General features: G+C 37.0%; 2 protein-coding genes across 2 annotated transcripts in view; both read left to right on the forward strand.

Annotated features, from left to right (window-relative positions):
* Positions 1-12,687, forward strand: part of LOC308038659 (nesprin-1-like) — a gene marked incomplete at its 5' end in the record, with an annotated part of 67,573 nt that extends 54,886 nt beyond the window's left edge. The window contains 9 exons of the mRNA XM_080341436.1: positions 682-885; positions 1,827-2,034; positions 2,750-2,862; positions 3,978-4,183; positions 5,232-5,387; positions 6,598-6,889; positions 7,593-7,765; positions 9,465-9,774; positions 12,498-12,687. Coding sequence (XP_080197562.1) covers positions 682-885; positions 1,827-2,034; positions 2,750-2,862; positions 3,978-4,183; positions 5,232-5,387; positions 6,598-6,889; positions 7,593-7,765; positions 9,465-9,774; positions 12,498-12,671 — 1,836 coding nt within the window. The 3' untranslated portion in view covers positions 12,672-12,687. The remainder of the gene's footprint in view (positions 1-681; positions 886-1,826; positions 2,035-2,749; positions 2,863-3,977; positions 4,184-5,231; positions 5,388-6,597; positions 6,890-7,592; positions 7,766-9,464; positions 9,775-12,497) is intronic.
* Positions 12,688-13,632: 945 nt separating this feature from the next.
* The window catches only part of LOC308038660 (nesprin-1-like), a gene marked incomplete at both ends in the record, with an annotated part of 37,752 nt that continues 28,610 nt past the window's right edge, over positions 13,633-22,774 (forward strand). The window contains 5 exons of the mRNA XM_080341437.1: positions 13,633-13,636; positions 13,856-14,397; positions 18,318-18,454; positions 19,385-19,562; positions 21,614-21,796. Of these exons, the coding sequence (XP_080197563.1) occupies positions 13,633-13,636; positions 13,856-14,397; positions 18,318-18,454; positions 19,385-19,562; positions 21,614-21,796 (1,044 nt within the window). The remainder of the gene's footprint in view (positions 13,637-13,855; positions 14,398-18,317; positions 18,455-19,384; positions 19,563-21,613; positions 21,797-22,774) is intronic.

Consider the following 22,774-nt stretch of genomic DNA (forward strand, 5'->3'; position numbering starts at 1 on the left):
TAAAGCCTCAAAACTTAAATCAAATCTCCAAAGTATTTGTCAACATTCAAATACTAAATATGTAAACTACAGCATGATCAGCTCATATTCTGAGAACATAAACAATTTCTTAATAGAATTTTCAGTAAACTTCTCATTTACAAATATTTTCCTTTTATGACTGATTTGATTTACTTTTTATTAGTGAAATGTACACAGCTAACATCTCCTATAATTTCACATATTGCTGCCTTGGAACAGGTTAATGGGCAATATTCTAACTCATTTTGTGCTGCCTTCAATGTTAATCTGTCTTACACTGAGATACTTTAAGCCCAAATGCTCTTAAGTTTCACCCATTGACATTTCTTTTTATGGACCTATGTGTATTTTGGTCATGTTCTGTGTATGTGGCAAATTAGTAAAGGAAAAAGATTTGTTAAACTTTTCAGAAGTGGATAATAACTTCAACAATTTGCAGTCTTGCTTTTTAGAAGTGAGTATCCCTTCTTTGGATTACTGTATCTCTAAGATTTGATCCTGAATGATTGACATTTTGTATTTATGTAAGTATCTTTAGTTATGGATATAAAAAGAGCAAAATTATAATTGATGACCTTCCCACCTTCCATTTTTTCAATAAACTTTCACCATAATAGGAGTTTTATTTCAATGCTTTAATACATAACATTTTGCTTTTAGTTTATAGCATCAGATTTGAGGCAGAAGTTGGAACATGCCAAAGAAATGTTACAGACAGCAAAAGAAACTCTGAAAGATTTCAGTACTCAGAAGATGGAGTTACAAAGATTTATTGATCAGATGACAGACTGGTTGGCAAAAGTGGAAGAAACACTATTAAGCTGCGCACGTAACCTGGATCCTGAAACTCTAAATAAAGTGAAGGTTGGTGCTGAAAAAAATGAAGGTGCTTTTTGTTATGCAGTGATCTTTGGTTTTTTATCAGTTTTGCTAAGCATTATACTTAATTTTAATTTGATAAAATACTGGCAAATAATACAGTTAGTTAGTTTAAGAAGTTCCACCAATGAAAAAACATTCTGAACTATTAACTTTATATAAACCTTTCAGAAAATTATAATGAATAATGTGGTCTTTGTTGTGACAAGAACCAGTTTTGTTACATTGAACTCTTCAGTCATTACTCTAGCATATTTGAAAGTCTATTGACTCCCTTGAAATGTAAGCTATGAATTTATAACTCATCAAAGTAAAAGACCATGGACTGAACTCAATTTAACACAAGCTTCTACCTTAGAAGTCCTCCTCAGTCCTCGTATATAGCAAGTCTGTTGCCTAGCTCTTAGAACTCTCAATAGCATACAGTTATGCACATCACAAAAAAAAAAAAAAAAGGAGATTTATTTCAGTGTGAGCACATGTTAATAGTGATATACTAGCCTATTCAAATCAATTTCCAAACAAATGTTCCTCTCTACTGAGGTGAAAACTCCCTTTCATTCAGAACTCCCACTAAATACCAGTGTGATGCTGTATCTCACGTGCCCCTTCAGAGTTTGATGAAAATAACTATTGCTATTCAATATGCCTTGAAATTTATTCATTTATTAATAGAGTAGTACACCATGAGAAATAGCAATTTTCACATTTCTGTGATGGCTAATGTTTCTAAAGTTTTGAGCATTCATCTCACTTGGAAAATTCAGGAAACATGATCTAGGACTTCTTCCTTTCATTGTATCTAGGACTTGCAATAGACCAGAGGAGGAAGGAGCAAATGAGAGGAGCAAGGAATGCTTGAGGAAAAGAGAGGAATCTTTTGTTTCTTTGCAAATGTCACATTTGTGTTGCAATTTCATTTTCAGGAAACAGAAAAAGACCTCCAGCTTCAGCAGAGCAGCATTGACTTGACCCGCGAGAACCTCAACAGCCTGTGTCGCAAATACCATTCTGTAGAGCTGGAAACTCTTGGTGGCACTGTCACTTCGTTAATAAAGAAGTATGAATCTTTGAATCAGCTCTGTTCCAGAACACAAGCCAGCATGCAGGAGTCCTTGGAAAAACATTTCCTCTGTGAGTCTTCAGGCTTGTTAATATGAGCCGTTAGCCCACAGCCGTGAATCATTCTGGAGTCTGCCCCAGTTTCCAGTGATGTCACTTGCAATTACAACTTTATTTTTGTATAGAGCCTTTCAAAAAGTCTTGTTACCAAATGTTCATTTGATAGCTGCTACAAAGCAAAGTAATTTACAAAAACAGAATTCAACTTTAAACACATAATATGCATGAAAGGCAAACTCAGCTCCATCTTTCTTCACTCTTAGTATATATCTCAATTGCATATATACACTTCACATATTTGCCATTCAGAGATACAAATAACCAAAAAGAGATGTTTAGAATGTGTAAGTCCCCGTCTCAATTATTTCTTGGGCTCCCTGGATAGTCAGTGGAGAGAAGTAGGCAATTTTTAATCTAAGATATTAAGATATTAATCTATAAGTTATCTAACATTACAATGGGATGTATCATACACTGAAAATGCCTGTCCTTTCCCATTGGCCTAGGAGAGCCTAGTGTGACTGTTCAAATTTGGATGTTTAGAGTGGAAACATCTAACCTGTGCAATGCATCCCACTTCCAAGGTCACTGAAAGCAAAGAGATTCATCCTGTTAGCTTTTACACACTGTTCTTGAAGCATAATTGTGGAAGACAGCTCTATAGTATTATGAGTAATGCTGCTTCTTAAAAATGTATTCTCTCCTCTATACTTTTTTCTTAAATAAGATTCTATGCAAGAATTCCTGGAATGGTTTTCTGGTGCAAAAGCTGCAGTAAAAGAATCATCTTACAGATCTGGGGACAGCAAAGCCATAGAGGCAAAGCTACATGACTTACAGGTATGGTAAACAGATTTTTAAAAAACAGTAATTAGCAATTCAGCTATATGTATCCAATTATATCTCTGAAATATTTTGTAGATGCTATCATATTTATTGTTTTTGTTTCCAAAAAAATAATGTAAGAATGGTTCAAGACAGCAATATGTACTGTAGAGGGAATACAGTGGAAAAATGTGTTCACTCTTCCAAGAGGTCACAATTTAATTTCTGGAAGGTTTATGTGTAACTAAATTATTCTTGTTTCTGATTTTTAATTTTTCCTCTTTTTTTTTTTTTTCATTTTTTCTTTTATTATTCCTACTTTTTCTTACATTATTGCTTATTCAGTCTTTCAGATTAACACTCATATTTCAAAGCTTATCTGTGTAGATTTTTGATGAGACAGAACACAAACAGCAGACACCTACTGCAAACAGCCCTAATTGCTGAAATACGCAACATCTTCAGGACTACTAACCTCTCCTGAGAAAGACAGGACTATCTTCGGACCAAAGAGCTCTGTGAAGTGTAGCACCATTTAATAAACTTTTATTTGAATGATCTGCTTTGAATTTTTTTCCATAGCTAGACATGGCTCTTATATTGTTGGGGAAATCTGATCACTTAAAGATGATTAAGGGAGTGGAGCATCTCTCTTATGAGGAAAGGCTGAGGGAGCTGGGTCTCTTTAGCTTGGAGAAGAGGAGACTGAGGGGTGACCTCATTAATGTTTACAAATATATAAAGGGTGACTGTCACAAGGATGGAGCCAGGCTCTTCTCGGTGACAACCAATGATAGGACAAGGGCTAATGGGTTCAAACTGGAACACAAGAGGTCCCACTTAAATTTGAGAATAAACTTCTTCTCAGTGAGGATAACAGAACACTGGAACAGGCTGCCCAGGGGGGTTGTGGAGTCTCCTACTCCGGAGACACTCAAAACCCGCCTGGACACCTTCCTGTGTAGCCTCATCTAGGTGTTCCTGCTCCGGCAGAGGAATTGGACTAGATGATCTTTCGAGGTCCTTTCCAATCCCTAACATTCTGTGATTCTGCGATTCTCTGACTTTTAATAGAAATATCTTTAGTTTTAAACTCTTGCATGTTTAAACTGTATCCTTTCCTTGCACAGGTTGTGCTGGATTCTGTTAGTGAGGGACAGAAGAAGTTGGATGCTGCTTGCAAGGAAGGAGAAAGTTTGTGTGCTTGCTTACCCGAACCAGTTGTGAGCCATATTCAGGAGCAAATAGCAAAGTCTAACCAGAACTTCCAGGAATTCCTCAACCAGTGTCTGAATGATAAGCAGGCTCTGGAAGCCTGTGCCTCACACCTGGGAACGTGAGTAATGCCAGTAGTCATAGGTGGACTGCATGAATCTTTTTGGCTGCAGAATTACAGGGCACAATTTGAAATTATTTCCAGTTATTCTAGTCCTCTTTGCTTTTTTCTTTGGAAATACTTAATAGAAAATGAAGTCCTCTGCTAAAAACTCGAAGGGTATTCACTGGGTAAAGAATGGAAGAATGGTCAAGATCATATATGTGGAAGATCTGTGTAGCTCATGCAATCCCAAATTAGCAGTTGGGATCTCAGTAATTTAAATGCAATATCCTGGAAGGAAAAGGTGTGGTGAATTTTCAAGTTTTGCCATGGGATCTGAAGATAGTATGCTTTTTACATAGCATGCGTCTTGTCCTGTCCCATTCCAGATGGACATATTTCCTAAGGAGGTGATGAGAAAACACCCTTAAATTATTAGTTAGGGCTGGAATTTTAGGAGTTCAAACATTTTTAGGTAAAACTAAGTTCAAAACTGTTGCTAATTGAAACTAAAGTTAGTGTAGCATTCATGGGTAAAATGGCAAGATGAGGTGGTGTGCCTTCATGTAAAGAAAAGGTTTTCAAACTTAATGCCAGAGCTTGTTTTCCTATATTCCAAGAGCTCTAGATTCCAGTTGCGTTCTGTTGGAGAAACTGAAAGCACAACACTTCAGGTATTTTAAGTCTCAATACTGAGTAAAAACTCATTTGTATCAATTTTTTCACCTCAGACTAAATCATTATAAGGATTTGGAAAAAGCTTTCTTTATGTCTGCCTTTATTGATTCTAGTAATAAATAAAGGCACTGTCACTTTAAATTTTGGAGTCTTCTTTTCCCACTGTAGTTCCCATGATTTTGCTGAACATTTTTAGAGAGCTGCTGAATATTTTTAGATTAGTAGTCACTGTGGAATTATGTTTTGTGTACAACTCTTACTCTGAAAGCACAGAAGTGATACCTAGCTGTATTTTCCTGGTCTTGGGGATATTGAAAGAACTGAAATAACTTACTGACTTTACCCCACCTGAGAAATATTTTTAAAGGAGTATTTATCTGTTCTGTAGCTTTGAAGATCAGCACAAGAAACTTGGCCTGTGGATACATGACATGGAAGAAAGAATAAACACAGAAGCATTAGGAGAGAGCAAACAGCTTATTCCTGAGAAGAAAAAGGAGGTGCAGAAAGTGGAAAAGTTCCTGGAAGAGTTACTGAATTCAAGGTAGTATGTAATACATTTCCTAAAATACTCTAAGTTTTCCTGTGCTAAAGCAACAGTGAAGCTAAACTGTTTGGCTAAAGTGTGTTTGTGAAAGACAGAGAAGTGTTGCAACATACTCTATGAAAAGAGGCTCAATCCAGTTACCTCCAGTTTTAAGGAAATTGGAATGTGAAGCCAACTTCAAAATTTGATGCTGGTACTTTTCTCATTAGGAAAAACTTATCTTACTTCATTAATAAATGGAAACTGAAAAATATCATCTTATAAAAAAATAACTCTTAAAAATATTGCTTGTAAAAGCAATAGTAAAAATAACACCATTACATCTATTTTAAAATTTTCTTTCTGTCCTGCAACACTCAGATCCAACCAGGTTATCAGAATCTACTTTCCTATATAGCTGCTTTTATAAAAGAGCTCAAATAACACCCACATTGGCTGTGAAATCTTTCTAGAATTCAGACTTAGCCAATAGACAATGAAGTAATTGCCTTTTTTAGTACACTGTGGTTTTTCAAATTCTTTTAAAATTATTATTAGGTTGGTAAAGATAGAACAGAATTCATAGTCAGTTGTTCAAGCCTCACAGTATACTAAAAGTATACCCAGTCTCTATCTATCCCCCTGTGACTGATGCAAGATATTTTGATCTGATGTAAATTCTCTGTAATCACAGGGTACGAGGAAGGGTGATTCAGTAGATTGAGATTAACTGAAGCTGTACGCACCCAGAGTTTTAATCTCTTTTACTGACCCTTGTACTGAACCCGAGTCAGTGTCTAATCCTGGACAAATGGCCTGACCTTTCCATCATGCCTTCCTTACCTGTCAAAGACTATAAACTTCTCAGAATCTTTGACAAGTAACAAAACCATAGAAGTTCATATAGGACCTGACAGCTGAAAGTCTGACAGCTGAAAAGAAAACTAAGATAGCTTTTAATTTAAATGTGTAACACAAATATTTCAGTATAATCATTTTGAGAACCAAAACCTGCAAGAAATGGTACTGCACACAAGTAAAGGTATTAATCAATACACACTGCTTATATTTCCTTTCAGTCTTTCCCAGCTAATTTTTCTGTTAACTATGAATTCTGTCACTGGTGAAGTAGGTGATTGTGTCAGCAACCTTCATAATATCTGGTAATTGCTATAACAATATTATATGCTTTCTGAAACTAATTTTTAGTTTCAATATTTTGTTTCAGGGAATCTTTTGATAAGCTGTCCCAAATGGCACAGACTTTAAATGAAGAAGGCCATGGTGTGGGCAATGAAATGCGCCTTGCTTCTCAGCATCTCACCAATTATCAAAACATGGTCAAGACTGTCAGGGAGAAGCTGCGAACATGTCAGCTTGCACTCCAAGAGCATCTCACTTTGGAGGAGGCATTGCAGAGTATGTGGTCATGGGTGAAAGAGGTTCAAGATAAACTCAAATCATCGGAGAGCACTGTTGGTAGCAAAGCCACACTAGAGAGACGACTGACACAAATTCAGGTAAAGAAGGATACAATTAGAGATTACACATCAAGGTCAATATTGGTGTGGATCACATCAGTGGAAAAGAAATATTTTTGTATTTTAGTCTTTGTATGGTTATGAGGGACAGGATTAGAATTTAAGGTGTTCTTGACAAGTTGAGAGGTGCAGTATGAAAAACGGGATGAAGTATAATGGAGACAGGTGCCAGGTATTCCATTTAATATGGAATAATGAACTGTGAAAATATGTATTCAGGTCCAAAAAGGCTTTCTAATGGAGGGGAAGCTCTGGAATAATTGACACAGAGAAGCTGTGACTTATCTGTCACAGGCAGTCTTCAGGAACAGGTTAGATAAACATCTATTAGGAAGGTCATCAGTGTAGGACACGCTGCCATGGGCCTTCTCGAGATTGCCTCTACCTATGTGGTGCTGCCTTTCTGTGCAGTATTTGACCTGCTCACTATCTACTGCAATGTGAGCAATATTTTAGTATAACCAATACAGTGAAATACCTGTATGACTGTGGGAAAAACTGCTGGATCACTTGCACATAGCAAGGGACAGGCACATACGAGAAGAGGTCCCTAGGAATTCATACTGCGCATGGCTTTCAAGGATAAATGACTTCAGAGAAGATAGTGTCCACTATTGAAAGAATAACAGCTTTCATCTGTCAGCAGATTGCATTTGATGTTTTGACTTATTTTGCCTCACAGGAGATCCTCTTACTCAAAGGTGATGGTGAAGTTAAGCTGAACATGGCCATTGGCAAAGGAGAACAAGCACTTAGAAGCAGCAATGAGGAAGGACAAAAGGTGATACAAACCGAGCTACAGACGCTGAAGGATGTATGGAATGACATCATCAGCACCTCAGTGAACTGGCAGAGGTAAAACTAGGACAACATAGGTCAGATCCTGCCATCTTTGCTCACAAAGAGTGGTACCTTACAGCACATAGGAGTCCATTCATTCATTCATTACTGGTATGTGAAGGGAAAGTTACATCATCAGAGAGAATCAAAATTGCCTGAAAAAAATACATACTTCTATAAAAAAGATGAGTTGACCTTACCAGATGAATCAAATTTCATATGAGATGATACTAATTTAAAAATAAATAGAAATCATACAAATTCATACAGTGAAAAACTTAGAAAGGGCTTTCTGAGTTATTGAACACATAGTTGGGCAGGACCAAGAACACCTGACATCTGATTTATCTGCCTTTTCCTTACAAAACTCTAGGAAGGTTTCTCGATTCTGTCTTTCACTGTGTATTTTAATTAAAAAGTAGATCCTAATATCCACTGCAAATAATCTTTCTTATGAATTAGACCGTTTTCTTCTTGTCTTAACCTTGGTAGTATCACACTGTTGCATTTTGTTTATTTGTTTATCCTCTACTCTCTACAAATCCTTTTCCACAGAACTAAGCCTAGGCAGTTATCCCAAATTTTGTATTTGTATGTCTGATTTCTCCTTGCTAAGTAAAGTATTATTTTCATAATCAAATTTCATCTTTTAAAAATTTATTTTAAGGACATCTGATATTTAAATCCCGTTATCCAAAACAGTTGCAGCTGCTTCTTGGTTGCTTTCATGTGCGGGCTTTACAAGCACTCCCTGTTCCATCACCCCAGTCATTACTGAATAGAAATGGGTACTTGGTGAACTTCTGCATGATGTGACTTCTTTAGTTCTCTAATGAAAACAAAGTCTTCTCTGCATCAGAAAACTCAAAGATCTGCATCAGAAAAATCACATATCTGTATTTGAGATAATCTGAGTGTGAGGATAACTAGGTCCTAAAAACCAGCTGTCAATGGTGGGATCCATGATGTAGGTAAACTGAATTTTTTCAATTGAATGTGGTGCCACATTCTTACTTATTCCAAAATTATAATGGAATTATTTGTAGAAAATTATAATGGGATACCTTTAAGATTTCATGGTAACTTCACTTAATTTTTGTCATAAAATACTATTTCAATTAAGCTAGACCATTACATTTTGAATGAAATCCCTACCACACTTACATCAATTATTAAGTTCAGTGGAATGAGAATGACATTCCTCAACACAAATCCCAGAGAAATCTGGTGATCTGCTAGAAGGATCAATATAGAACAGAAGACAGTATGTCTTATAAGTTGTAAATGGGACTATATATAATTGATTTGTTCTTCCAAAGCTTGCCATAATATCTCTTAATTATCAATAATTTCATAGGCTGCTGTACATTTTATTACTCTGATCATAAAGAACTCCAGTATTTGCTCTGTAACTTACTTTCCTGGTCAGACACTGAAATGTGTTTTTCATTAGTCTGAAACAGACAGATTGCTCATGGAACCTATGATAGGGAAGTAGTTGTATCAGGTTATATGTAGTAGCCCAAAGAACACAATTCTAGAATAGCTTGCAGGTAAGTTGACATAGAAAACTAAGATGGGGGAAAAGGTATATTCTAAACATATTACACATTGCTACAGACAGTGCAACAATTAAGGTATAAGCAGGCTTTTTTTTTTTTTCAGACCGTTCAAAAGTTCTCATCTGTACTGTGTATGTTTCTTTTCATGTAAGCTGCCTAGAGTCTGTCATTGGCCAGTGGAATGAATATCTGGAAAGGAAAAACCAGCTGGAGCAGTGGTTAGAGAAACTGGATCACAAAGTGGAACAGCCGTTAGAACCACAGCTTGGTTTGAAGGAGAAGTTTGCTCAGCTGGACCACTTCCAGGCTATTGTTTCGGAGATAGAGGATCACTCTGGTGATTTACAGCAACTCATTGAAAAAGCTGTGGAACTGTATGAAAAAACAGAGGATGATTCTTTTGGAGAAGCAGCTCAAGAAGAACTGAAAACACAGTTTAATGATATCAGAACTGTAGTCAAGGTAAGATAAAGGCAAAGGCCTCCATTTCAAGTAAAATTTTTAGATATCTGTATGTGAGGCTAAAATTTCAATTTTCATAATTTTTTAGTAACTAAAGGATTAACTTGAATAGTCTTGCCCTTTGTTATGGTTGACTATAACAAAAAAGTTGGATGTAGTTTACTAAAATTCACTGGAATGAAGAAACATTGTTGGGAATTGAAATTGGTATGGTTAGGATTTTTGAAAAGTGAAAGGCATATATTTTATTCTTAATTTCATATACACAACAACATTTCTGACACACTTCCAGATTTCTTTTCATCTAATACTTTTTCATTCATTTATAACACTTTTTTTTTTTTTTTTTAACCTGAAAAAGGAAGAATGAAATGCCTCCTGGAGCAGAAAATATATTGTCAGAAAGAGAAATGCTGTTGTCAGAAACATGTATGCCCGTATTTTGTGGTGTTTCAAGCCACTAAGCACTACACGTGCTATACAGGTATTCTGTTTGGTTTCTAAGAAAGGATACATGAGCACACTGAGACCTTCTGCTAACCAGATCGTGATTGTGATGACACTAGCTCTGAGTTACAATCTCCATCTTCTCAGCTAATGAGAAAGTTTGCATCTGGAAGAGGCCATGTAATAACAGGCTAATGTGAAATTGAAGTAAACATTGTGTATAAATTCATTAAGCTGATGGAAATGTGACTTGAGTTTTCATGTATTGGGAGTAGAGCTGATAGCCTGTAGGTAATTAATCAATAGTCTTTATTAAAAAAAGAGAACCAAAGTAAAAAAATGGAAGATCTAACAACTTATCGGTTAAGAAAAATGTTAAATCTAGGGCATATGAATTTACATTAGTAAAAATCTGAATATTTCTCACTAAACTTGATAAATGAAAGTCATTATGTGGAGTCATGCACTTCAGGTTTGGATTTGTTTTATTGCTGTTTGTTGTTGTTATTGTTTTGTTGGGGTTTTAAAAAATTATTTGTGGGATAAGATATACTTTTATTGTCATTGCTTTATTGCTTTAAACACAGACCATGGACGTTATAGCCCTCTCAGATGTATGTAGTCTGTAATTACCACCTATTCAAACACTCTTGTTTTTATGATGAACTTCTGCTCTCTTTTTTCTTCCTTTTTTTTAATTGGTATGAACATGGTTCCTAGAGAATCAGTGCAGTTTCATCCTTGTATAACTCTACTTCTTTCAGTGGCATTAAATCTGGAGCGATACAAAGATTACTGACTCAATACAATGCTTTTAAATTTGTAAGTATCAGAAGGGAGCTTGGCAGTTTTCTCCTAAAATCAATATGCATCTATAAATTTAATTTCTTAAGCAAGAAAGACAGCTTTGCAGTCTTTGCCATCTTTGCCTTGGGAGAGAACAGCACTGACTGTAACTGGCAGAAGCCATTGCCACCAGAAAAGACCAAGTGAAGTTGTACTTTGCCTCTCCTGCTGTACTGGTGCTGTATTTTGATGTGAGCAAAATAAAGAGGGATGTGTGGTTGCCTTTCTTGGGGCTCCTTTGCTTCCCTAGGAAGCTATCTATTTAATTTAGAGACAGGCACGTGTTGATATTTTCGTACTCTGTTGTTGCATAAAATGCATTAAGATATAAAATCTTTGAGGATTTACTTTAGGTCTTTTTTGTTTAGCTAGTAACCATCATTTGTCTGACACTTTCTGGGAAATTATGATGATTATTTTCAGAGGCAACAGTAGGGCTTAATAATCTAACTTCATTTTTAAAAGCATTGGTTGTATATTGAGTTATTTGAAAAAATGAACAAACAAACAAACAAACTGGAGTTTAATTCATAAGTGGTTTAGCTTGAAGCCAGTTTAAGGACACTTGGATCTAGATTAGAATATTCACATGGGAGTAAAAAGCAATTTGATTAGCTCAGTTCACTTTTAGTTAGTTTTGATAAACATTCCTGAGTGTTAGCTCACAAGAATGTAAGAACAAATCTACCGACTCAGACCAAAGGCAAATCTAGAATAGTACACTATTTCACCTTTTTACAGTAAGGTAAGCTGATCTCACTTTAAGCTTACATTAGAAAGCGAAGATGGAGCCATGAAGCTGTCATACATCTATGTCAGAGTATGTGCCCTTCAGGGCTGCAAGGCAAGTGCCTGGGGACGGCCACCACTTCTGATCTGATTGTTAAAATGGGACTCAGCGCCATAAGAAACTTTTGCACTTTTAAACTGCAAAGTCCTCATCTGTGGTCTTTTTATGGGATATCCTTCTGACTCTACTTAGCATTTGTAGAGAGTTGATCCTTCTAAATAAGGGTTATGTTTCTCATGGCATGCAGCTCCCTGGAAGGACTCATGGATGATCTGTAAGACTCTCTCCAGGGGTATTGGGAAAAGCATGCCAGAGTTGCACGGCTGCAGCTTCAACGTCTATTAAGCGATACATTTTATGTTAAAGGATGTGATAAAATACATTTTTGCATACATTTTCAGAAGACTTCTTCATCTTTTGCTCCAGTGGAACACACCTGTTCAGACACTCTAAACCAAACTTTGTACAGTGTAGCACTGTGTTCTGCTGCTGTAAACTGTGCTCTATTCAGCATTCAAATGGACACCATAGAGTCAGACTAACATTCTATAGCACTGCATGCTTAAAGCCAGAATAGTATTTAAGAACTCCAATGATCTTTTCATTTTCTTTTTTTTTTTTTTTTAATCTGAAATGATAGGAGAAAATGAGGAAAGTGGAAGATATTGTGAAGGATCACTTGCTATACCTTGATGCTGTGCATGAATTCACAGACTGGCTCCATTCTGCAAAGGAAGAGCTGCACCGCTGGTCAGATACATCTGGAGATACATCAACCATACAGAAAAAACTGGCCAAAATCAATGTAAGATAAGTTAGCTTTCATTATTTCATCTGCAGTTCAGACCCTATGCTCTAAAATAGGCCAGAGCCAAAAAGTTGTGGGATCTTGCTCTTTGTATATTTGAAATAGTGATTACATTTCAGTGAGCTGAAAGCAAGCTTTCTAAGCTATGTTTTCTTTTCACCTCCCTTCTCATATTGAACTGATGGAGTAAAAGTACAATCAGACCTGAATTAGCCACAGCACACATGGAAGCAATTTGCAAGAGCGGAAGCCCAGTGGCATCACAGAAGAATGTGTCTTAGTTGATTAATGAATACTGCTCTGGCCTCATCCCCAAATACACTTTCCTTCATGAGCAGAGTTGTCTGAATCAAAGTCAAAACCCGCCTCCCCTGACTTGTATGAAATGTAGCTGCATAAAGCAGTGCAAGGGTTATTCTCCCAAAAGAAAGTAGAAATGTATGATTTGATTCCTTGTGTATAGTCTCCTTACCCTGGCATCCATTCGTACACATTTGAATGCCTAAACAAGTTACATATTTCTGAATGCAACATTAAAGCAGACTCCTGCCAGATGTTTATGTTCAGATTCTCATGCTAGCAGCATTTTACTCTTCTCCTAAACATGAGAGAGTGGGACAGTGAACAGGCTACTAAATGAGGATTCAGGATACCTGAGATCAAATTACAGATTTGTTGTACATTCTTGGATTGTTTGTTTCCTTTGTGCTCAAACTCCCCATATATAAAACAGAGAAGGGAAGAGATAATAGTTTCTAGCTTGTAAAACAGACAGGAGAATAAATAACATTACTCCATGCAACGTTTGAGATGATATTTATATTCTTCAGCTTCTTAAGCTGAAAACTCCCAAAATTCCCTTGTAGCGTTTGTAAGATTGAAATAAGACACTGTAGAAAGAATTCACTTACTGAAAAAAAAGAAAAAAAAGAAGACATGTGCAACCAATTATGGCACATCACAGATCATGGGTAGGCTGTAAAATGCTTTTTCTGAGCAGCACAGTTGTGTTTTTGAAAGAGCTATGAGCAGCTACATACCAGTGCTGCTTATGTAAAAGGTCACAACTAAGTTACTGTTTTCCGCATCTTAACCCAAACAGTATTTCCAGTATCTCTCTCGCCTAAGCTTAAGAAACTTTCAGTGTCGCTCTTTAACCAGTGTAAACCCCGCACACTCTCTCGCCTGAGTTTCATTTTCATCCATCCCGGGGCTGCGTTCCGCCGCCCAAGCGCCGCCGCCGCAGCCACGGCTCGGTGCGGGACGCTGTGCGCTGCCCCCGCCCCGCCGCTCCCCCCCGCCTTGGGCGATTTCCCTCTTTCCCAGGGGTGGCGGTGGCAGCTCCGCGGGTTACCATGGCAATGTCGCCTTGCAGGAGCTGGTAGAGTCTCGGCAGATCGGCGCGGGCCGCCTGGGCCGAGTGGAGACGCTGGCTCCCGCCGCGAAGCGCAGCACGACCGCCGGCGGGTGCCAGCTGCTGGCTGCCGAGATGCAGGCCCTGCGCTCGGACTGGAGGCAGTGGGAAGAGAGCGCCTTGCGGAGCCAGGGCAGCCTGCGGGAGGTGCTGAGCCAGATGGCCCTGTCGGAGCGGGAGTTCGCGGCGCGGGTGGCGCAGCTGGAGGAGGCGGTGCAGCGGTTCGGAGGGCTGCTGGCCGCCTGGTCGCAGAGCCTGGTCCCCCTCGACAGCCGGCACACCGACGCCGAGGTCGTGGAAAGCTGGCGCAAGGAGAAAGTAAGGTTACATCTCTTTTCCTAGCTGTTTTTTGGTTGTACATGTAGCGTTACTGTGGGCAGAAAACTTCTGCCAAGACGGGCTATCAAGTAGAAAATGGTAAAATGTATTTGTGAAAAATATTTCTATGAAATCCCAACTTCCCAAACTTTTTTTTTTGTAACTGTAATCATAGCAAGCAGTGTTTACAGATGTTTCTCTCCTTGGCCTCTGCTGCACAAGGCTTACCAAATGCTGCCTGGACCTTAGATGTTAAAAACAAGGCTTGCCTCTGAGAAACTGAAGGAGCTGGCACGCCAGCTCTGGACTTCTATTCCAGGTTGCTCAGTGTTTCAAGCCAGAGTAGCACTTGATCAGGCAAATGTGAAGCATTTCCTAAAAGCCAAGTAGCAGCTGGAGCCATTTCTTACTTAAAATTTAACAGGAGTGTATTGAGCTTATACTTTCCATTTCTTGAAATATCTTTCACATTATGCACATTGAGATCTTGTCCAATACTTAAAGAAGTTATACTAGAAACAAGTATGCTTGCTATTTGCTTTGCTATGGAATGCAGTGGAACTTAGAGAAATACAGAGGTTGTTTCTGCTCCTGCTTGTTTTCTAGCAAGAAATTCCACATGGATTTATCACACACGCACACTGCTTTAGATACGTATGTATATCCACAACAATCAAAATACATGTTTGTGTGTATCTCGACTACTGTGAATCACGGATGTTGAGAAAAGATACAGAGCATTTCCTTTCCAGGGTAGTGTTGCAATAAAGCAGTTTCAGTAAAGGAAGAGAGGTGTGTGATGTCTGCTTTCTGGCTCCTTGACTGAGGAAAAAACTCAGAATACCTTGTCTGTGAACTGAGATTATAAATCTCCTCCTCCAATGTCTGTGCCAAGTTATTTCTGTGGCTTCCCCTTTCACAGAATTCTCTGACACAGATTTATGGAACCTGCTTGCCTGAGTGCCAATACATATCTGTAGGAATGACATTACATTGGAGCAAATAATCATACAAATATGCAAATTCTTCCATGTTTATATGCTTTTGAAAAGGAAGGGAAGATACAGAATTGTCAGCAACATACAACAATGATTACCAGACATTTTTTTGTTTTATAAATGTAGAAGCACTATCTTCAAAGGCTATTGCTTTTATTAGTGTTAGATACACTGTGTATGTACTGTAGCTCTATGTAACAACACTTTATTTAGGCAGATGTAAACTTTAGTTAATGAGGGAAAATGCAGAGGCATCTCAAGACTTACTGTGCAGAGCCCTACTATGTAATTTTATGTATAGTTAGAGGAAATGTGACAGCAATCTTTCCATTTCTGGTCCCCAGGGATAGATCCTATTGTGAATGTAAAATAGCACTGCAGCTTTCCATTTCCATTGTCTCACAGTGATTCTGTTGCCATGTAACCCAAGGCCATGAGTTAAAAATGCATTTCACAATTCTCAGAATCAGCAAGCTCATTCTGTTATTCTATTATACTCAAGCTCTGTTCCTTTAGGTATGTGCAACATAATAGCACATACCACAGATCTTGAACTTGGAATTTGGGAAATTATTTTGGTAACTGTCAGATTCAAAATTAAATCCAAGTGGCTGCAATGGTGCTATCAGTGTTTCTGTGTGGAAATATGCCATAGTTAAAAGTAGACTGTTTTGAAAGTTAATGTTCCTGTTTGTCAATAAGCTGTGCCTAAGGCTGTATGTCATCAGAATAATCTTTTAGTAGTTATTGAGGTAGGTTATTTGACACTGAAAAATCTCATTGAAAACAGGCAATTCTAACCCTATGCTGCTCTTAGGAGATGCTTGCTTTCTTTACCAAAAAAAAGGCTGTTAGTATTTCATTATGATGATTCCTGCCCTACACAATTTGTGACATCATCAGTTTAAGTAATATCCATTGTGCTGCTCTTCCTAATACTTTCAAAAAAAAGTCCTGTATGCAGTTTAACATAAAGTAAGACAAACAAAAAGTACTTAGTTTACATTCTTTTCTGAGCATCATTGCTAGTACATAATTACTTAATTCAAATGCTACTTTATCTGGCCTTGAAACAAACTGGTAGTGTGACTATTTCAAGTATCTTCTAATTATAATTGAACAGATTTCTGGTGTATGAGTGACTCAGAGCAGATAAAGACCATAATATGAGCATGAATAATGTAAATCAGGGGAGTCCTGAAAATCTGCTGTAGCAAAATATCTATTCATACTTGCAAGAACACAAGAAAGTTTGTACACATAAAATATCTGAAATGTCTCTAGACTTAATTTTACAGGACTTCCCTGTGGTATATAAATGCAGACATATTTCAGTAATATTAATATAATCAAGCTGTGAACATGGTCTAAGCAACTGTTATTCATAGACAATGCATGCTTGTAGTTTTATTTTTCTCAAAATGAATAGTTGTCTTCTTGGCAGTTCACATACTATGAAGAAGAAGTATATGTATACATATTTTGTACTTGCTCAGAAATGCACAATATAGATCTTAAAAAATTCATTTCACAGCTCTGCAGACTTTTTCAGGAAAAGGGACGTGAAGCAAGTACAAAGTTGCTTGTGGGCAGCCTACATATGAGCTGCTTCACTGGCTTTTGTCCATTTGCTGTATTTACTAAATCTGTTCATTGGCTTGGTAGACCCTTGCTAATATTGCTTTTAACTTTTGATTTACATAAAGGTATATCTGTTTATTGCAGAGTTAGTTAGTACTTTGCAGTGAAAAGTCTACTCTGCATTTTTATCTCTGTAATGTAGTTTGTGATATTTTGAAAACCTTCTGCATATATTTTCATGTACATCATTTGTACCTGTCCTGAACATTTAATTTTGTGTTGATGAATTATTACAAACTGTTTACTATGTATATTTTCAGTCATCCTTATATATATATATATATATATATATATATATTCAGAAACATGATTTGGGGACTTCCCTTTCCCACTTCCACGTCCCTATTTGAATTTGTCTTTACTTCCATTTTATCTCTTTCTTAAGTTTATATTGTACATTTCTTCCACTTTGATTTAGCCGAACTAATCTGTATGTGCCAAACACTATGGCCTGCCTGTGCTGCAGAACCTCTGCTGTGGTGAATGTAATGAGCTAGAAATCATCTTTTTTTCCATGGTAGTTTAAGAGGAATGCCTGAAGAATTTAGTTCTAATGAGACAAGGAGCCAAGTCTGCACAGCTCATTATGCTGGAGTAGCTGGCGGGATTCCGCAGTGGAGATGCTGCGGACGTCAACAAAGACTGTTTTTGTTGGAGTGGTTATCACACCTCTCCCAGTGACGTAAGCTAAGCCAACACAAGCAATTTTTTTGTTGGCTTAGCTGTCTCCAAAGCAAGAGTCTTTCCAGTGCAGCAATGACAGGCAGTAACCCATTTACTCTCACAGGACTGTGAGCAGCTGTACTTTTTCATTGTGAAGCCTTCTGCGAAGGAGTTGAAGTTGTTAAAAGCTTTGTGCGTAAATTAGTTTTTTGGATACAGTTCAAAACTGTTTTTATTGAACAAGCTAAAGTCAAGCCAACAGGCCATTTATATTTATAGAAACATATATTATTTGCTATTCTCTAGTTGTATGGACTTTTATAGGAAAACACCTAACTAACAATACCATAGTTCATTTATTAAAATGAACTTTGTAATTTAAAGCATTCTTTGAGAACATTTTGAACTAAGGAAGTTGAGGCTTCCAGAATTTTCGCCTCTAGAAGCTCATAATTTCCAATAAGCTTCTCTACATTTGACTGCTAAAATACTCTTGAAAGTGAACATGCCTGGATCATAAATGAAATTGAATTTAAATTCTGATAAATGTTTATTCAAAAGATTTTATTTATTTATTTATTTACTCACTAGTATTGTTCATTTGTTTTGTATTAACAGGAAACTTTGGATGCTCTGGTGAAGTCTGAACATATGACAGATGAGATTAAAACTCAGTTAAATGATCTTTGTAGATTTTCCAGAGATTTGAGTACTCATTCTTCAAAGGTTTCAGGATTGATTAAGGAATATAACAGGTACACACATTCATCTTGTTTATAGTTAATCAATCCCATGTGTGAGTGTGTGGGTGTGAGCTGTCTTTTAGAGACCCGTTAATTAGAATTTTAGAATTAGAAACAGAGGTATACAATAACTATCATCATTATTTTGATTTTTGGTGTCAATAGCAGTTGTAAAAAGTAGCTATTTTTTTTTTTTTTTCTAAAAGCCAGTCTATGTCACCAAACTCAGATGAAACTAATATATATCCACACCTGACCTATTACAGGAGGAATCCTTTTAAGAAGCTGTGAGGTAGCATTGTGGGTTACTTGTCTGAAGGAAGAACAAGCAATGCCAACTATTTAAGATATTTTTTTTAATTTTGCCCTTCAGTTTACTTTTCTTTGACTGGCTGGTTTCTTGAAACAGGGGAGCTAGCATTTGCTTGCTTTCTCTTAGGTCACCCTAGCTGATTTACTTGGGAGTGTGACACCTGCATTTCAGACACAAGATTCTGTTTTTGCTTGCAGCGGGTTATAGCTTTTGGCTCCTGTAGCTGCAGAAGAAGGATGCGATGACCCAGATTGATCCCTTCTAACATTATGAACTTGATTGAGCCACAGAAGCTAAAATCGGAGCTGCTGTAGTTCCGCACCCTGTCTCTAGAGAGAGAAGGGGGCTTGCAGAAACTGCTCATGCTTAGGTACACTGAGTCACTCTGGAAACACACCTGCCATATCTGTGGCACTTATGTCCCAGTTTACATGCTTCACTTTTAAGGGACTGAAAGCCTCTAATTGATTTCCTGGTGCCTCAGTGAAATACTTAAAGCTGGTAGGAGGAATCCAGGTTAACCTAACCTTACTGTTGTATTTTGGAGAACTAAGTAAAAGCATTGTCACCTAACAGAGCCTTTCCTCCCTCCCTTCCTCACTTCTGCTTCCCTGGTGTGATAAACCCAGCCTCTGCCTGCAAGCTTCAAAAGGATGTCAGAGCAAAGAGCAGATCTTGCAGCAAAGATTTCGGACAGCTTTCAGGGACTTCCAGCAGTGGCTGGTCAATGCAAAAGTCACCACAGCCAAATGCTTTGATGTGCCTCAAAACATCAGTGAAGCTTCGGCAAGTCTGCAGAAAATACAGGTAACTGTAGCAGTAAATTATTAGTCTAAAGGACACCTGATCAGTTTCATATAAAGCTCAGACTGAATTGTTTAGTGAATTAGTGGGTTTTGTTAATGTTGTTATTGTCAACACTAAAGGTGACTAATGGCAAGGAAATAAACCCTTTTTTTTAACGTGATTTGTTTATTATAGTTGTTGGGCTACAGTATCTGTGTAGTCATTGTCTCTCATAGTAGTTTTCCTTGTTTGTTTCCTTTTTATAATATGAAAAATGTTTTAAAAGTAGGAAAGTACTGTAGAATCAAAGCAATATCAGAATTGGGACTTAGTACCTGGATTTATTTCAAAGTTATGTAAATATTTTTCCTCATAGAAGAAAATACAGCTCCTGTGGTGCAAGAAGAGTTAAAACATATGCAGTGTGAGCAGGCATTCAAAAAGTGTATTTTTCATATAAAGCTAAAACGAGCCCCAAAAACTCTATGGATAGGAATGTCAATTAAAAGTTTATTTTAATAAAGCAATTGAAAGAAATACTTTTATGAATATAATATAATTATAATTTTACCTGAAAATTGCAAAGTGAGAATTACATAACGAGACTGTTAAACCTTCAGTTAGGTAGTAGAACAGAAGAAATTCACAGCAATTTCTTAGGAAATACGAAAACCCAAATAACTTCGTCCTCCTTTTGGTAAATTTGCTTTCCCTTACTTAAACTGTTTACTTAAAAGCATAAACAATACTGTATTAATATGTCAAAAACTTTAACTACCCCAAAATGAGACTATGTTTAGAGGAAATATCAGGAAAAAAAGAATCCTAGTAGTTTTTAACATTAAATATAAGAGTTTTAGTAAGGTTGTTGGTGTTGGTTTTGGTGTGGTTTGTTTTTTTCCCGAGTGGTAAGATGTTTTTTCTTTATTACTGCAGCACCTTCATAGCATAAAACCTTACTTTTTTCTCCTATTCCTTGAAAGCTGCTTTAGATGAAATAAACTTTTTTTTGACATGCAGTGACTGCCTTAGGACTTCTAGAGATGTCCTGGTAACTTGTGTAAACATAAAAAATTATTTTTGTTAAAAGTTAATGTTCTGTCTGTTAGAACATTTGCCATCATTAAGTCACAAGGCAATTATATCTTTGATTTTAATATAGCCAGAACTTGAACAAAGTATTTCCAAACTAACAGACCCTTTACAGTCTCTACTAAGATCTCTAATGTAACTCAGAATTAGAACCTGATTTAGTAATTTTTGTAATGATCTCGTTACTTCTGAATGTGGATGTAACCTCATGATTATGGATATAAAACTATTTTTGTATCACATAATCATGACAGTAACAGTTTAAAATATTGGTATTAAAGACTACTACATTCCTTTGAGTCCTAAATGCTCACAGAGTCTTTTAATAATTACAAGTTATAACAAAAGTATCCCAATGGATTGTTTCCTTACATTTCTGTGTAATTTTTGCATATACATGTTCCAGTACCAGCACTGGACAAGATTTCTATGAAGAAAAATATCTTAACCAGAGGAGGTAAATTAAGGATGCAGAGGGATAGATCCCGCAGTTTAGACATTGCTCAGGGTCTGAGCATCAGCCTCTACCCTTAGACGCTCAGGGGAGGCCCAGTGTGGCTGTCGCCAATGGGCAAGGCTTCAAGCCTGCCCGTGCTTCAGAGCTCCTGCAGTCACCTGTGCCAGGATGCTGGTTGCCCAAAATGAAACTCTCACCATTTTCTGTACCATGGAGATTTAAAGAAGTATAGTACCCAACTAAATGACCAGTAATGCTGTCACGAAGTGCAGAACACACAGATAATTCTAGAGCCTTAATATATACGTTATTCAGATGCATGGCACTTCTGGATTAAGTAGCTGTTGTTCCTAAATCACATATATATGAATGATATTAAAATGGAATGCACTAGAAGGTGAGTTAGCATATTAATGCACAGAAACAATAAACTGTTATCCCTGTTACATTTTCTGGTAGCTTGCCTTTGACCTTTACTGCAACCTGAAGTTCACCAATTATCTTATTTGATTACTATTTTTAGGAATTCTTATCAGAAATTGAGAATGGGCAACAAAAACTAAACCTGCTAGCATCCAAAGGAGAACTGCTGTGCTCTGTTTTACCAAAGGAAAAGGCTAAAGTTATCCGGGACAAATCTGCTACTGCTAAAGAAGACTGGAAAAATTTCATCACCATCCTCCACCAGAAGGAATCGGCATTGGAGGTATTGAACCAGTCACAGTGGGGAAAGATAGATCTAAATTTCCCCTCTGTTGTTTTTTTTTTTTTTTTTTCAAACAGCATGGTTTAGATTTCATATATAGCTGCATTTATGATGTGACAGAACTTAGAAATAGCCATTTTCAAGAAGTCTTATTCTTCCATTTACTTTTTACTTTTGTTTACTTATCTCCTTATGACCTGATTCCACTTTAAGTGGGATGTTTCATGCAGAAGGCTGTTCTTCAGAGTGACTGAAAGTAGCAAAGACAGCAGTTGCTCAAATTCCTTAACATGAGCCTCATCAAATGTACTGGATTACTAGAACACAGTTTCTTTTTTAAGGACTGTTTTAGCACAGACTTCGGACACTGGTGCTGGTTGAATAGTCACGGTACACTGCATAAATGACCCTCTTATTGCAAACTGATGAAATGTAATGTTTTATTTGAGCAACTTTTAAAATAAACCTCAGTGCCTTTCTCTATTCTGAACTCATGATTCAACCAGAATCACAGAAGGTGAATATCTTAAGAAAAATAATCTCTTTTAAGGTCATAAGTTTGAAGTTCAAAAGGTCTTAGCTGGAATTCCTTGCATGACATAGGAGAATGAAAGTTTCTAGGCATTCCTATTTAATGCTGCTTACCTAGCTGAGAAGAAAGTTTAAATACAGTTAATACATCATGTATTAGAGACTTTCAAAGAAAATTCTCAGGTAGAAGGGATTTACCTTTCTTAATCTTGGGGTTGCCACAAAAAGGTGTCCTTAAAGGTTAATCTTTATAGGCAAGAATTTTTCAGTCTCATAGGTTTAGTCTTTCATTCTCATGTTTAAGTGATAAGGCTATAGCTAAAAAGAAAACTGAATCACTTTGGGAAAAAAAAAAAAAGGTAGTTCTGGCACAGGAACTATACTGTCCAGGTTTCTATTCTATGAGTTATTTCAGATGCTCTTTTTTTTCAAGCATGCAGAATAAGT

Source organism: Nesoenas mayeri, assembly GCF_963082525.1.
Source record: "Nesoenas mayeri genome assembly, chromosome: 3".
Taxonomy (NCBI): domain Eukaryota; kingdom Metazoa; phylum Chordata; class Aves; order Columbiformes; family Columbidae; genus Nesoenas; species Nesoenas mayeri.